Source organism: Etheostoma cragini, chromosome 22 (assembly GCF_013103735.1).
Source record: "Etheostoma cragini isolate CJK2018 chromosome 22, CSU_Ecrag_1.0, whole genome shotgun sequence".
Classification (NCBI taxonomy): domain Eukaryota; kingdom Metazoa; phylum Chordata; class Actinopteri; order Perciformes; family Percidae; genus Etheostoma; species Etheostoma cragini.
Window position 1 is genome coordinate 7710104 of NC_048428.1, and position 17960 is coordinate 7728063.

The window sequence follows — 17960 nt, forward strand, 5'->3', positions numbered from 1 at the left end:
CCATTCTCTCAATGCTTGTTCTACAATTTAGCTTGGCTTGTTTTCCTCAGCCTCCCCTCACGCATCTTTGTCCCTCTCTCTCCCTCCTGATCTTTCCTCGCCTATCCACTGCGACCTCACTGCAATTATGCTCCTCCAGTGGGACAATTAAAACTCAGCTATAACTTCCCAAGTGGAGGGGGGGAAACAATAGAGGATAAAAAAATAATGATGCCAGATTTCTTCATGCAACTGTCTACCTCCTTTTGAACTAGCTCCTCTTGGAAGTTGGAGAAGCAACTGTTTTAGCTGTTGTGACTGTATTCCAATGCCACAGTTTGTCAAGGACAGGAAGAAAAACTGTCTTTTGTTCAGCGCCAGCAAATCCACTCATGTTGACGTGGTTGTGCTCTTTCAAACTCCCCCACTCCCCCATCCCCACCCCCACCCACCCTCCTTCTCTCTGTTTGACAGGTGCAAGTGCAACCTTCACGCTAACAGCTGTGTATATGACAAAGAGAAGTTGAGCTGCGAGTGTGAACACAACACAACTGGGCCTGACTGCGGACGCTGTAAGAAGAATTACCAGGGCCGGGCATGGAGCACTGGCTCCTACCTGCCTATCCCAAAGGGCACAGCCAATATCTGTGAGTAAAACACACACACACACACAAACACACACACACACCAAAGTTGAGTTGAGTAATTAAAAGGACACAGCAGGTATTAGTATAGGTCTTACAAGCACTGGGCAAAAATAATGGAGCTTTCCAACAAAGGCAGAAGAGTTCTGTTGCAACATTAATTCTAATTAGCACCATCATGTGTCATCTTGAGAGTTCTGACAATCACCGTCAGAATAGTGAGGTTCCAAAGCACTGTGAAGCAACCAACGACGTTTTGGCGAGAGATAAAATGTTGAGAAGACTTTTCTGAATTTGATTGATCAAGTCCTGTGGATGTAGTCCACAGGAGGCTGTAGTAAAGGGAAGTTAAGCCAATGATTGTAAAGTGTGAACAGGCTGCTGTTACCGGGTTCTGTAGCCCTGAGTTGTAATTTAGCCAAATAAAACCGGAATGTTTTGACATTTAAATCTTCTCAAGAGTAGCTGAAATTGGACCAACAATTTGTAAACTTATGTCAAATTAGACTGGGCAAACTGTATTAGAAAAGGGAGCAGTCAAAGCAGTAAGTAAGTTATTGATAGTGAAAGCACACATTTCCACTTTGCTCCATATTAGCAACTTAATATGCACAAAAACTGCAAATGTATTCATTTATTAGTTTTCGTTTTAATATCAGGTCACATGGCATGAAAATGTCACTTTATTTTTTTAACATTAATATGAGTTCCCCCAGCCTGTCTATGGTCCCCCAGTGGCTAGAAATGTTGATAGGTGTAAACTGAGCCCTGGGTATCCTGCTCTAACTTTGAGAAAATGAAAGCCCAGATGGGCCGATCTGGAATCTTACCCCTTATGAGGTCATAAGTGGCAAGGTTACCTCCCCTTGCTCTGCTTTGCCCACCCTGAGAATTTGGGCCCCCCATGAGAGAGAGACATCCTGGCTTTCAAATGAGCAAAGTGGCTGTTGGTCAAGGCCACACCCCCAGCTTCCACCTTTCCCCCCCTCTCCTCCTCAAAAGCTGATTTCAAAAGAAATGGCACATACTAGGGAAAGCTCATTGTGGGACTGGCTCTAGTGGCGTTACTTCTGCACCAAGGCTAACTTTTGGGAAAGAGACTATTAGGGGACCACTAAGGGCTATATAAAAGCATCCAAAAACACTGTGTCATTGGACATTTAAATAATTAGTTTTGAATGTACAGTAAGGCAGGGCAAGGCAATGTTATTTGTATAGCCCTTTTCAGCAGCAAATAATTAAACAAAGGCAATATTGAAAAGGAAGGTCTTCAGCCTTGACTGAAAAGAGCAAAGCGTTGGTGCAAATCTACAGTTTACCGGGAGTTTGTTCCAGATATACGGAGCATAGAAACTGAACTCCGCTTCCCCCTTTTTTGTTCTGGTTCTGGGGATGGCAAGCAGACCTTTCCCTGATGACCTTAGAGGCCTCTGCGGTTCAAAATTCACTAGTAGATGTGACAGGTAATTTGGCTCTAAACCATTCAGCGACTTATAAACCAGCAGAAGAATTTTGAAATCTATTCTTTGGGGCACAGGAAGCCAGTGTAAAGACTTCAGAATTGGACTGATCAATACGTTGTTGCAGATCTTGTTGACAGTCCTTTTACCCTTGATGTGTTTTTAAGGTGGTAAAAGGCTGACTTTGTTATTGCCTAATGTGGCTACTTAACTTCAGGTCAGAGTCCATAAATACACCCAGATTTCTGGCTTTGTCTGTTGTTTTTAACATTGTTTAAAGCTGGGTGCTGGTTCTTAATTAGTTGTGGCACACCCATCATTAGTTTGTTTAGCCAGTTTTTGTATTGGACTGTAGTCTTCAGGTGACAGTGTTATGTAGATCTGTTTCATCGGCATACCTATAATAATTTATATTATTATCTTTCATAATATGAGCCAGTGGAAGCATATAGATATTTAATAGAAGGGGTCCTAGGACAGAGCCTTGTAGAACTCCACACATCATATCTTTGTGTTCCGAAGCATAATTACCTATGGACACAAAGTAAATCCTATTTTTTAAGTATGATTGTAACCACTTTAAGTACAGATCCGGAGAGGCCAACCCAGCTTTCCAGTCGATCTAATAGTATGTTGTGGTCAACCACAGTAAGTTTATATATGTTATAGCTTATATTGGGGCAGTAAGATTATATTGCCTCTGCCTGAAAATGCCTTGTGTCTGATTAATATCACAGCCACGTCACCAAGTCAGTGCTTTGACTAAAAAGCATGCTCTCTCCTCCATCTGTACAAACTCAGCCTGTAGGGTCAGGGTTTCAGTTTCCTTTACCTTTTAATTACAAGCTTTTCTTTTTATCTGTATTGAAAGGAAAGTGACTTGCAGACCTTATGAAATGAGCACTTCTTTGTTAAACTTTGGTTCAACTATAATAACTGAGAACAGTGTTTCCGGAGCTGTTAAAATAAACAAAGCAATGACTTATTATCTATGATTATACATAATTTGTGCATATGAGTTTTTTTTCCTTTCTACTGACTCTGTATTGTCGTTTGTGGTAGGACTAACTCAAATTTATTGTGCGTAGATATTATCAGCAACATTCCACTGAAGAGGTTATTCAAATCATACTAAGTAGGGCTGGGTATCGCCAGTGATTTCCCAAATCGATTCAATTCCGATTCACAAGATGATTGGATTACATTGCCAATTTGATATCATTTAGGTGAGGGAAAATTCAGTTCCAATACCAAATTAGCTTGGATACAAAAGAGATTCTGAGAGAGAACTGTAAATTGTACAAGCAAGAAGAAAGCCTCATATTTTTTTCATTAGGCACTAGATTATTGTTTACATTGAGAATTGAGCCCCAAAAAAGTTTGTTCAAGGTACTTTTCAGTGAAAAAGACTAACAATAAATAAGAGATCAACAGTTATTCTATTCAAAAAACAACGCTGCTGATTTTACCATGTTACAGTGCTTAGTGTCCTGCTTTGTTTTGTCTACATACAAATTACTCAGGATTTTAGACGTTTTGGGGAAAAATATGTAGCTGTATCATCCATTTTTTATCTCTCCCGCAAAAAACAAGACATGATTTAGAAACACGTTCCGGAAAAAGGCTTCCCCACTCACAATGGTTGGCCTCTTCTCTTGACCCCAAGGTCGTATCATATAAGAATGGCATGGACAAACATAAACAGTAATAATGATACATATGACACTTTAGGAGGGTGTCATTATTGGGAACAGCAGTCTAAAATAAATCTACTATAATACTCCACCACATTCATTTTCATTTATAGGGGCCATCTACCAGGGTTCCATGTATGAACCATTCCATCAGCAGATTGTATGATCTTGCATCATCATTATTATTGTGAAGTGCCTGTGGAGTTGCAGTGCGGACACAAGCTTTAGGGACTTTGCACTGATATAATAAATAAATTAGAGTGAATAAATAAGGTTTACCCAAGCTGCAGCTGCAATGCTAATGTAGGATAGAACCAGTTATTTACTCGCTTGGGCTGCAGAAAGTAGGACAGCTTTACAGTAGTCTATTCTTTTTTCCAGTGTCTTGTGGTGACGTCACATCACATGAGAAATTTGTCATTGTCTTCCTCAAGAGCTTGGGCTGTGCTGGGAACCTTAGTTCATGTGGGCCTGTTAGCCCAATGAGACAGGGGCCTTGTATGAACAGATTGGTTTGAATGTGGCACGTGCGCATGATAAACCTTCGATAGTAATTAGTTGGGATCAACTTTAATGACTACTGACACTGCTTAATATGTTCCATTTGTCTGCTGGTTTTTGACTTGAATCTCTGCAGTATAAAGTTCTACTTTGTGCTCTTCTATGACATCTTTGTGAATAAACTTGTCCACAGCCAGTGTGGAACCCTTATGTGGCAACAGAGGTGCGTTCATGCTAATGATCATTCCAAAATTCACACCTACTCATGAACGGTGGGCTCTCATCGAGTTAAAACGAGCAATTAAGATGGAGTGCTGAATTGGACTCGTAGTACTCTTGAGTATGAGCAGACCTTATAGAAAAAAGGATGATTTAAGATGAAGATATAAAAATGTTCTTGCACAAGGCCCTTCCTTTTTGTAATATTGGGCTCTGCAGATAAACTTTGCCTTGGGTAGACGGAGAAATGTAAAGCTTTTTTTTGACAAGCCATGCAAACCTTTGGGATATATTACCTCCATTTCCTCATTTTTTCAAAGGTTTTCTCTCCAACACATTCTCAAACTCTCACTGTGTATTGTTTCTTTGGATCCCCCCATAGCTAAACTTTGATCCAGGTCGACATGTTTACACTTTCTCAATGGCTGCTAATGGGCACTAGGGGGCAGATAAGCTGTGAGTGAATACATTAATTAATGAATGATTGACCTTTGCGTTGATATGATTCACGTTTAGCATAAAGACAGTCAACACCATCCCGTCCTTGTTATCCTCTCCAGTTCGCCTGCCATACATCAGCTGAAGCAGCAGGGAGTTTTATCCCCTCCTGTCCCCTTATTGCATCCGCTGTGATTTCTGCCTTTCTCTGCGGTGCTCGAGGACTCTCTGCCACTGGCTGATGACTTATTCTTCATCCCAGAGGATCCGTGTTATGAGACTTAGGGAGGGTTAGTGAAATGGCCATAGCCAGAGCCCAGATTGACAGCACGTTATTAAAAAAGGTGACACACACTCACACTCACACACACACACACACACATAGACACACACACACACACACACACACACACACACACACAGAAACAGGTGCTCATCCAAACCTCCACTACCCAAGGACACACACACACACACACACACTACCTTTGCCCTGCAAGTGATGAAAAACAGTCTTAGTATAAAGTGCATTATTATACTTTGTCTTGGAGGGGAAAAATCCATAATGTAATAATGCAGTGAAAAATCTATAGGAATTTGATTCTGTCCCTCTTGAATAGAAAATACATGCACGAAGCTGACAGAAAAATGCACCTTGTGCTGTTCCAGAATGTTCAAGCCCATTCAACTACAAATACTAAAAGTACCCTTCCCTCTCAATATTTCCCCCAAACCCAGTGAGCATATGGCAGCTCCTTGGATACAAATTTGTCAAAGATGAAAATTTAATTAAGATTTAATTTCTTTTTACTATGCCCATCGAGTCGTCTGATGCGATAAGGAGATCGATGAATCATTATCCGGAGGGGGGTGTGAAGTTAGGGAGGGGCTATATTTCATCTTACAATGGCACAAAGAAGAAGAAGAAGAAGAAGAAGAAGAACAGAATTCAAGAAGTGATGAAGAGAGAAAAGGATGGCGGAGATAGAGGGAGGGGAAGTGGGCATCACTCTCTGTCACAGCTAACTCAGCCTTCTGGGGTGGCTCTGTCTTTCTCGCTTTCCCTCTCTCCATCTATGACTCTCACCCCCACCCGTCTCTCAGCTTTCTCCCTGTGTGGAGACAGAAGGAGAGGGATCAGTTCGAGAATTAACCATGGCAGTTCATTTCACTGTAGGGCTGAGGAAACTGAGGGAGATAGAAGCCGGCGATGGATGGGGGGCAATAACGGGTGGCCTTTGAAAAGTTGATTTCAAATGGTAAAAATGTATCCTGAATGTTATATTAAAGGGAAAAAAAATCATTGAATGCACTTTAAACTAAAAACTGGATTTGGAGAATAGTACTTTTCTGCACCCTGTATGTGTCTGCAGTAGTAGTAGTATCAAAAGAAGATCCAGCCCAATGCCACGGCAGTCCGTGAAATAGTGACGTTATTTAATCTATTGATTCGTGTACAGGGACACAATTTTCTCAGTTTTTTCGTGGTGGTGAGCAGGAATTTCGATCTAATATATTTTAACGGAAGGCATCTTTCATGATTACAGCATGATTACAGTAGCGAGCAGTATTGGTCGATGGGTCAAACCATCCGTCCTGTTGTTGTTGCCGGCGTGTGGCATTTCATTTCCTCGTTGTTGCGTCCCCCAGAGGCTGCGGATTGTGTCCCGGTGGCCGCTGTTGTCCCCCGCAGCAGACTGCGGCAGCCCAGTCTCATGGCAGTTCATGAAATGGTCTCGTTCCCAAATAAACGATAAAATCCTGTCCCTGTTGACAAATCAATAGATCAAAAATAATGGGGCCATTTCATAAACTGCCGTGAGACCTGGTTGGAAGATTAGCTAAGTTTAGCTTAAATGCTGGATGTCCGTGGAATCAGTAGCAACTCTGCTCAAGTTAAAGTGCTCCTATTATGCTTTCTGGCTTTTCCCCTTACCTTTTTTGTGTTATATATCTTTTTTGTTCTTGGGATTTACACAAAGTTTACAAAGTGAAAAAGCCCAAAGTCCACCCCCAAAATACAAACTGCTCCAAACAGCAGTATTATAGTCCAGCTTTAACTTCTGTGACAAACCCGTGTCAGTGTGTAGAAGTGAGATGCCTCACTCAGTCAACACACAGTGTGAAAAAAGGAGCTGCAGCAACTTGCAGTGTGACAATAATATATAGTATTTTTTGAAGATTAAAACATGTAAACCTATTCTGGTACAACCTCTAAATACAATTTTGAACCTGAAAAGGAGCATAATAAGTCTTTAAGGTTTCAAGTGGATTCAACTCAAACAAGTACACACACACACACACACACACACACACACACACACACACACACACACACACACACGTACAGAACGTGTGCACACACTAATGGCCATTCAACAGAAAAGATACTGGAAAGCAATGACAGTTCAGACATATATTTATGTTACAAATTTGAATATGTTAATGATAGACACTGCATCTGGATCTGCATAAAAACAAGCTGAATAAATGGCCACATGCTGGTTCAATGCTGGTTCAATTCAAAGAATCCAGATAGGATCTTCAGATCAAGTCCTTTACTTACATCTGTCATGTTGTATTAGATATTGTGGTAATTAACAGACAAATAATGAAATTTACTTTCCTAAATGTTTCTAAAACAAATCTTTTGAGAGACACAAGTGCTGGGTTTCAAAGCATCAGCAGATGTATCCAACAACGTTGCTTCATACTGGAGTTCAAAACTGCTCGACTGCTTTTACAAACTAGTGTAGCTTGCTGAATTCTATTTTGTAGGATAATATTTTGTAAACTGATGAAAGCTTTAATTTGCCAAATGCACAGACGCGGATACATTATTCATCAGGAATGTTAAAATCCCTCTGCAGATTCCCAACTTTATAGTTATTCATCCATTTAAAGATGCATTCTGACCTCACCCAGGGTAAATTTCTTCACAAATGCAAATTAAAAATAATTGTTACCAGTGAAAGAGAAGCTAAGCTTGTAGGAAAGGACAAAGCGAAGCTATCGGAGGTCGTGAAGAACCAAAACATTCTCACTCCCATCTCGTAAAATGCGGACGCTTGGTCAGGGGCCTTTGTCATTGTTATTGACGCTAAAAGTCTCCTTTAGTGTCATATAAAACGCTTTACCTAAGCGCGCTTGGTTGGTCCCTTTTGATGCTGTTAGGTTAAGGAAAACGTCGTGGGCGGACTTATGGTTCCTCCACACTAAGAATAACGGGCTGGTTAAAGAAGAAAGCAGCCTCCCTGACAGGCGGCACTAACAGGACGAATAAGGACACACGCAGGAAACGAACCCTGCTCTCCTGGGTGAAAGTCCTGTGTTTGAGCCATCAAACCCCCGACCAACCTCCCCATGCAGAATTTCGCCCTTACGTACTACTCGCTAAACCCAGTCTAGATGCTGCTCTCCCCGGTACGTTCTACACACATGCCGAAAGGTGCTTTTTTTGTTGCACAAGACGTGGACAGCCACTGTCTAAACGTCCATGTTTTACGTGATTGGAGTGAGAACGGATTGGAAGATCCTGACTTGTATTTACGTTGTGACACAAGCAGCTGTATTGTTATTGTTATTGTATAGTTATTTAAGAGGAGGGCTACCTTGCTTCATGGTGACAGCCTGGTAAATGAGTTGAGTTGGATGATGAATGATAATTTGATCCTGAATAACAGATCCTACCAATCACCTGCAGCCTTTTTCTTATGATAACACACAAATTAACTGTTGTGGTGCCAGAATTTAGACACTTCCATTGGGCATTTAATCAACATATGACAAATCACATAGTCATAGTCTTTTTCTCTGTGCAAATACGTATAGATTTATTTTATTATCTATTTTGGAAACTTTTTAAAGATTAGGTCTTCATTTGTCTGCAGCTTGATAAAACGAATAGATTTTAAGGACAGGATTAGGAGACAGTTGTTCAGATTTAGCTGAAGCCAGCCTCAGATCTCCTTTGATCAAAGCTGTGTAAGGCGTGGACATGCAGCGGATTTCACTGTAATGATTCATCCTCCGCCTAGAGAGAAGATCCACATTAGCCCCGCACCGTCTGACTGAAAACCCTGCAGTTCTTGGTCCCTGATGGAGAGAAAAAAGTAGTGCTGTCTTATCTGGAGGTTACACTCAAAATAACAACAAATATTATTTTATTTATATGACCTACAAGTTGCATTCTTCTTCTGTTTTCTAATTAGTGTACCTAATGCAGACCTACCAGATGCCACCGCCTGATGGCTGTTTTATGCTTCTGTGTCAAATCGACAGCGTACCCCCGCAGACCCCTCTGGACCCTACGCCTTATCCTGGCGCGCACCTCTCGAAAAACTTAACTACACGTCGCGACAACGCCCGTCTCTCGGCCATGGCTTGGTAGCGTTGCATTCCCCCCGACTCATTTCCTGGTTCTCCTTCTTCATAAACAACATAACGTTCCGAGAGGGTTAACTTTTCCTGCTACAGAGTTCCCACCGTGGTCAGAAAGCACAGGGGAGACACTTGGTTTCTCTCACTATGACTCTAGAGTCACTACCTTGCCCTCCATTAAATAATATGAATTTCTTTCTCTATATACAACACACACACAGACAAACATACAAACACATATATATATATATATATATATATATATATATATATATATATATATATATATAAACATGCTGTATACATACTGTACATATAGAGACACATACACATATGTCTATATACACATATAAACATACCCAAAAAGTATATATAGAGTATATACTGTATATATATCACTTCAGCATACTTTAATTCCTAAATAACTATATAATGTATATATACCAGTGTATATAGTAGCAGTGCTGTGAGGAAGGATGCTGCTGTAGGCCTAGTAGAAACAGTTAGGGGGGTGGTAGAGCTAGGGGAAATAAAACAATGACACACAAATGTACTTTGGGTTTGTAATTACCTCTACAATACAGGGGAACACGTATGACAATTATCATAATGTCTACATGTAGATACATTTGAACTTAACTGTACATTAGGTTAGTTAATAATAATAATTAATTATTATATAATTATAAGTATTAAAATTGCAGAGTTAGAGTTGCAGTAAGAGATTGTATAGAGGCAATATCTACAGTGTCAACAGAGAGAAACAAGGAGAAGTGAACAGACAGACATTGACAACAAAGAACAACATTCTGTAGAGAATGACAGTATACAAACAACACTAACAGACAGCATACACAGTCACACAGACGCTACAACTTCCGCTTTCCTTTTCTTGTTTTTTTTGTTGTTCTTTAAAAAAGTAGCAAGCATTGTTTGCCAGTCACTTAAATTAAATGTTTAAAAAATCTGTTTCATTAGGTACTGCTTGTATTCATTTCACCATTTGTTAACAGAAGTAATTCTGTGGGTGGGGCTGCATGGGCGTGGTAATGTGGGCCTGTGTGGCTATAATGCCAAGGCTGAATTTTTGCCCCTGTTCAGATTTTATGTGTATGTGTAGAATGTGTATGGTTTGCCCAAATATAGCAAACTGCCTTGAAAAATAAGATGTTTAAAAATTGATTATAGTAATTAATACTGTTTAAGGAGCCCTGGGTAGCACATTACTAACGCATTAGTGTAATCACATTACTTTGCTAATAGCACACTAATGAAGCACTCATGTAATGACATTACACACACGTGCCAATACATTGTTCCAACTACAATGTCAGCAAAATTGCTTACTATTGCTTGATAAAAAAAAAGGCATTCATTTTATTTATTTATGTGTGATTGCGTTTTAAATCTACACACAGTGAGCTTTGTGAGACCGACTGTTCTATGTCACATATGAGTTGTTTTCATCAGGCCCACAGCTTGACTATGTATTCATTTAGTGCCCTGTGTTTAGGCATAAACACACATGAACACTTTTCCGCACAATAAACATAAAACATAGCTTCACTTCCATCTTCTACTTCTTACACAACACCCACTTTGTGTTTTTATTCCTTTTTCCACAGCTATTTGAATTTCATTTTACCCCATTTGCTTTCTCTTTTTTCTCTGTAAAACTCATCGTCTGTTGTTTTGCATCCTCTCACGTTGTTGCTCTTTGAGCCTTTCTACCTCACCACCATTGTCTTCTTTTTATTCCTCTGCCTCCGCCTTTTCTCGCTCCATCTCTTGGTTTTGTTTCATGCTTGCATTTTCTCTCTCTCTCTCTCTCTCTTTCTCTTTCTCTCTCTCTCTCCCACAACACCCCCAACCACCCCAGAGACTGAGCTTGTTTGCTCTGCCTTTCCCACATCTCGGCTCTATGCAGCTGTGACGGTAATCTTTCTTTCAAATATTTGTTTCTTCCAACTTCAGATTTTGTTTTTCATTCCTCCCCCTATAGCTAACACCACCAACGTACACCTCATTCCTTCCTTGAATTCTTAAACTGTTCTTTTTCCCACTTAGCTCCCAGGCACTTTAAGTCTTGCCACCTTTAATTCAGATCTACACATTTAGAGGGAGCGAGCGAGCCGGGGACTCTGGTGGGGCAAGCTGTAATTTTGCTCCTGAGGAATTTTATCAAGTTGTATGCCGTGTGCTTGTGTTTTTGCTGCCTTTCCACTGCTAACCAGTTAGCAATGCCTGTCAGCATCGCTGGGCGCCATATAGCCAAAGAGCTTCAGATGATGATGGATTGCTAAAAAATGATGGCAGCCAGGGAAAGTAATTACAAACTTTGCCTGCGGTGGAAATTCAGCAGATAAGCCCCCCTTCTAAAGTAGTCCAAGTTGCGCCAAGCCAAACAGGTGAGACACATCGAAGGTCAATGCCGAATGGATACTGACAGAAACAATGTAATCACACACACACACACACACACACACACACTCTAGCTTCCAAGCCAACTGTACTATTTAAAGCAGAATCTTATCTGCCAAATTTGTTGTCCTCTTTTGTACATGTTACACATTCAGGGGGAAAAAGCCAGACTGCAAGCCCAAATCTGTTTTTGTTGTTGTCATATCCAGATTGCATTCAGATTGATTTAAAAATATCCAGACAGCAAAAAACCACAAAATGCGATCTTTGTAAATGGGATCCAAACCACATTTGGAAGACGTTTAAAATATGATTCCAATCTGATTTCTACAGATGTGTCTCAGTCCAAAAGATCCGGCCGCCCAAACCGGATTTGAAATTGTCTTTTGTGTCACTCGCTACACGAGACATGACGACATGTGCTGAGCTGAATCCATGCTGCTACTACATACTACCAACCTCCATTTCTCATGTTCCCACCTTACTGCAGCAACCCATGCAGAGAGGTTGACAATGTTGGTACACACAAATCCAAACAGATCACTTGCATATAAGAGTCTGTCTGAAAAAAGAAAGAAACAAATAGGATTTGTCTGCACTGTGAACATCGCTTAAATAACAGAATAGCTTGTTCAGTGAGGAAATAGAATGTATGCTGAAGATGTAAAGCCTTTTGCGCCAAAAGACATTATTGACATAAAGACATCTTATTGGTTTTTGATAATCCATTAGCAAGGTTACAGTTATGGTCTTGAATGGATGACAGTGGAACTGAAGCAGAGAAGGATGAACATCAAACACTGAGACTTGAAACCACACAGCTCTCTGATTCAATGATCATTGTAAATCAGTTGATGCCCTACACAAGTCAGGCACTCCACTTTATTTCAATGGCCACATTTGTGTGTGTGTGTGTGTGTGTGTGTGTGTGTGTGTTCTGTCGCATGTGCTGAACTTACATAGACATAAGGCATAGGCACAGATCATGTTCAGTGAATTGCACAACCCTCGGAGATCATGTTCATCACCCAGTGGCTTGCAACCATGAGGCTCACAACCATGATCCCTGCATAACTCATACAAATCAATGGAGCACAGCATCAACATAAGCAGTTCCTAATGCTCTTCCTGTGCGATAGGACAAAATTAGATTGCAGCCCGTGCCCCGTAATGGCGGAGCCAAGCAGGTGAAGGGGATCGGAAATGACAGTGATTGAGAATAATCAAATGACCCGACATGAGATCCTGGACATATGCTCAAACCCCACAGGTTGTTTGTAAAGTGGCAAATAATTGCACTGACAGGCCACTGGTGTTCCATATTATGACCTGGAAGAAAAGGTCATTTGACCCACAACTAGTCCAGCAATTTGTCAAATGAGTTGTCATTTTGACTTCATAACATGTGATGGGTTCCACACTTCCAGTCATTGACATTTAGCTGAATGCAAAAAGCATACATGTTCAGATGGTACAGTGCAACACAGTGTTCATTTTCTCTGAACAGACAAATTATAAGTTATAAGTTAAATAAGTTATGACAAATATTTGTTCAAATGATAAACTTACAGTTTAATGATTCACACTAATGGAAGTCACCTCTCTTTCTTTCTCTCTGCTTTTAGAAATATATACTTAAATGCCTATCTGTTTAATGTAGTGGGTCCCCTGCTAATCTGCCAGACTAGATGTAGATAGAACCTGTGTGTGCATTCAGCTACCTAACCAAGCCCTTTTTAGCACTGCCTTGCTGTTTATTTCTTCTGTTTTTTTAACAGTTCCGTTCAAAAGCTAAAACACAGTGAGAAGCTGGAGAAACCTTGTATAATTCATGTGTAATGCATAATGGCGTCCAAATGTGATATAATTAAGGAAACTGATTGGTTACACATTTTATTGTAGAAACTGCATATTACATACATACATAATTCACTTTTTGCTGATAACTGATTACTTGTTATGACCCGGCTCCTATAGACCACAACAAATAAGAGACAGAACATAAAACGTTCAACAAAAATATACTTTATTAAATCGAATTAAACCAAATTAAAAGATTATTGTCATGTGGTTGTCAGCATGGTCAGTGGTGTAAGTGTAAGTGTAAGTGTAAGTGTAAGGGTGTGTGTGTGTGTGGTGTGCAGACAAAGCATAAAGACAAACTAAAACAACATAACCAAACCAATAGACAAAAGGGAGAACTGGAACCACGGCAACCAGCAGCTGCACCACAGCCAGGTCTAATTAACCTGGGAACTCTCAGGTGTTCCATGTTACAGTAACGAGCACCTGCAGCGTCAGTGAGACAGCTGAATCACACAACACAGGAAACAGAGGTTGCAACATACTGTTGCTAAGCCTGTCAAGCTTTATTAAAATTGTAGCTGGCAGATTTCATCAGCTTTAGCTAGCTAGCTAAAGTTAACATCAGTGGTGCCAAATTAGCAATATTCTCGCTAGATGTAGCGTTTTTTTCTGACACTGTTATTTCTAAAAAGTTGATTATCAACTAATTTAGCAATTTCAAACTATCAAGGGGAAAAAGCGAGACATATTATATTGTAAATATTTCCCTGCATGCAGCTCAGAGTACTCACAGTCCAACTGCCAACATGGGGTCTTCCTCCCTCCCCTTTTGCACTGTAAGCAGCAGGCAGTCAGAATGTCAAATGAAAAAAATTATATATGACGTCGTTTGGTGACTTTTGGCAACTTTTGGAGCTAGAGCTAGCTACTTTAATTGGAAAAGAGTTGGCAACACTGGCTGACGATTGTCCAATGACTTGGTTGAAAAACACGGTCTTCTGCTTACTTTTTTAATGTTTAAGGCTAAATAGTTTTCCTGTATATGCATGTAAAAAATATATTGCTCTTTCTAACAAAACACAATTGTAGCCAGGCAGGCAAACATTTGCAGCTTATGTGAGAACTGACCAATTCAGTTTAATCCAATGTAATCCAATTCTTAACACTTTTGGTCTTGTGTTCCTGGCTATGGAAATGTTGAAACAAAAACATATATCATATCCACTGCGTGATGACACAGTCGGTATTGACACATGCCTTTGGTGTGGGAGATCTGGGTTCAATTCCCACTGTGGAACATCAACCAATCTGTCCCCGAGCAAGATAACTGACCCATAGTTGCTCCAGAGGTGTGCTACCTCTGACATACTGTATATAGCAATTGTAAGTCACTTTGGATAAAAGCGTCAGCTAAATGACATGTAATTTAATGTAACACAACTCTCTGTAATATCACAGTATTGCTCTTGTCCCATGGACACCGCTTGGACCAACTCTAATGATTGCTAAGCTATAATTGGACAATTTTTGTTTGTGGGAGATGCTTAGCGACAGCCAATTAGCCTACATATTAAACCGATACATATTTAACTGTAGAATGTATAAGTAGCTGTAGACTGGAGGAACTTTTCTAACTTCATTTAAAGTACAAATTGAACTTGATTAAATAGAAAAATGCATGAGTCTGTTTACTTCTTGATTATTAGTCAAACTGGTTGGGTTTTTGTCACCATTTTTTAAAGTTGGTTCAGTCAATCTATTCCAACTGTTATCATTATTATGTTGATATTACCCTTCACAAACCCTTAACAGTATCATATTTGTAAATTGATTGGTTGATTGTGTAGTGTAGTTTTAACTGTTCTGTTTTATCAATATCGTAATGCTCAGAACCAATTCTGCCAAATCCAACTGTACTTTGTGAGTAAGGTGATTGGGATTGTCCTTGCCTTTTGTCCTTCCTGTCTCCCGGTTAGCATCTGCCCACCCCCTTGAGGTTTGACATCTATTATGCTCCTCCTCCATATGTCAGCATAGCCTCCTGCACTTCACAGCTTTCAGACTGGTCACAGATTTGGATCCTAAATACAGCTTGCAGTCAGAGATCAGAGGAAGAGTGATTGAATGACACAAGTTTGATTAAAGTCCACGTACGCAAACACATGCCCACTCTCAGGAAATCCTCGTGTTTTCCATGAGTACATGGAGACATTTTGTGACAGCTCCATTAGATGAAAAGCCCCACCAAAAAATCCTGCACAGATGCCTCCCTGCCTCCTCAGCTTCCTCAGCCCAAGGTGTTTCTAGTGTGGTGAGCTAGAAAAGAGAGCACGCTGCCTTTCATTTAATTTCTTCCTCTCTAGTTGACGTGGGCACATTTCTCCTATTGCCCAGCATGCTTCGTCTTCCCATGGTGAGGGGGTTGTTTGTTTTTGTGGGCAGGCTGCCTTATTGAGGGCAGGGGGTAGAGCAAAAAGGAGGGAGGGCCTCCGTTCAAAAAGATGATTAAAAAAAGTGGAGCTGGCGTCAATGTTGTAATAGCAAATTTCTCTGAAATCAAATGCCGACCAATAATACACTGCCGGTGTGTTCAGGTTCCTTTGAAGCATACAGATGCAAACAGGGACAAATGGCAAAGTCCTTCAGCCGCCTGTGCTTTAGGGTGTCTGAAGCCGCCACAGTCCTAATTAGTACCCAAACCGAGATGTCAGATCAGATGGTGAAATGATCGGCACAAGAGACCTATGAAGGTCTCAATCTCCTCAGATCTACAGCCAGACAACGTCCTGGTGTGGGAGAGATCCGGTCACCATGGGGATGAGATAGACTGTATTATCTGCTCAGTGGCTGTCTGGCACAAGGCATTGCTTGATGTAGGTATGGACAGCCAGGCAGCAGGATAAGACATGTCCTCCTAAGGCATCAGAGGCTGAGTTTGCCACCTATGATGTCATCTGATATGCCATGTGTGTCATTGTGTGTCTGTGTGCATGACAATTCTGTCTTGTGGTTCTTTGGCAACACATGTTTTAAAGACGGATGTGCCTCAGTGTGTGTCTCAAAGCAGTATGCAACTTTTTAACTTTTCAAATATCTTAAATATTGTAGTCTGTCCATAAGCTTGTGGTGTTTTCAGAAATTGTTTTTTCCGTGATGTTGAGACATTTTCAGTTGTGTACCTTTTGCTATGTGAGACGGCAGCATTGACATTTTCTGGCAACAACAGGAACATCAAAGCAAAAATAATGAAGGAAATCAGGAGAAACCAAAGAACCATGAAGCTAAACGTGCCAAAGGCAACCCTATCAAATCATGGTGTAGAGTAGTTTTTTTTTGGGTGCCACGGATATGTGTCATTTCAAGTGTTATCAAGATGAATCACAAGTATTGCTGTTGGGAACACAATCAACTGGATGCAGGACTAAGCTGAAGTCACACTGCCTGCGTCGGCCATCAGATTGTCCGGCGAAAACGCAGGTCTGCCCATTCATTTTTAGATAGGGAGAGGGCATTTAGGCTGCAGTGAACAGTTGAGACCGACTCAACTTATGGAGAAACGCAACCCAACGCAACACTGTGGTGGCCAGTCATGTAACTGGCGATTAAACTTGTCACTCAGTTTTGAGAAGGTGTGAAAGTGTTGTACAGTAAACAAGAAACATCACTGCCTCTATTGCTGCTACAAGAAATTTTTAAGACACTACGAGGGTAACAAAAGTAATACATGCGCTGAACTGCTCAGGAGTTTGTGTAACAGCGGACTGTTTCCTGCCACAACAAAACACAGTCCCTCAGTCTGTTTTCTTTCTATCTTTCTCCATGAAATGAAGCTGCCTTCAAGTGCAGTCAGAAACATCGAGATCTATAAACAATCTGACAGAAAACAGTAACTGTGAAACTTAAAGTCTACTTGTGCTTAGGGGGTGAAAGAACACAACAGGATGTCACACAAAAAGGTCAATTCATTGACACAACCCTGCAACAAATTGCGGATCAATGTTTCCTGGTCCGAACTTGTCTTAACAACTCAAGGAGAAAGGTTGCCGTTGTTGCATTCTTAATTGAAGTTGTGATTTTGTTCTCTCTCTTTCTTGCAGGTATTCCTAATAACATTGGTCCAGTTAGTAAGTACAAGTTACCAAGGAACTATGTGTATGCTTGATGCTTTGCTTTGCCTATTGTGCCACCCTTCACCATACATCCCTGACCTTGGTGCCAAGTGTTCATTTCTGATTCCAATCTTCCTACGAAAGATCACTCAGCAACTTACTTTGTTTTTTGGAAAGACAAGATAATCAATAGCTGGGGGCTATATGGTCATGATGTGGGCATATTAATTTATTTTATCCAGACTCAACACAACCAGATAACACTTGCTTGGTCTGCATGCAGAATGTCATTTTTTCTCTCTCTTCTCTCCC

General features: G+C 40.6%; 1 protein-coding gene across 13 annotated transcripts in view; it reads left to right on the plus strand.

The window, feature by feature from the left end:
* ntng1a (netrin g1a) overlaps positions 1-17960 on the plus strand; it is a 118762-nt gene that overhangs the window by 82412 nt on the left and 18390 nt on the right. For all 13 annotated transcript variants that reach the window (XM_034861831.1, XM_034861836.1, XM_034861843.1 and 10 more), the window contains exons 4-5: positions 454-626; positions 17637-17663. In XM_034861831.1, coding sequence (XP_034717722.1) covers positions 454-626; positions 17637-17663 — 200 coding nt within the window. The remainder of the gene's footprint in view (positions 1-453; positions 627-17636; positions 17664-17960) is intronic.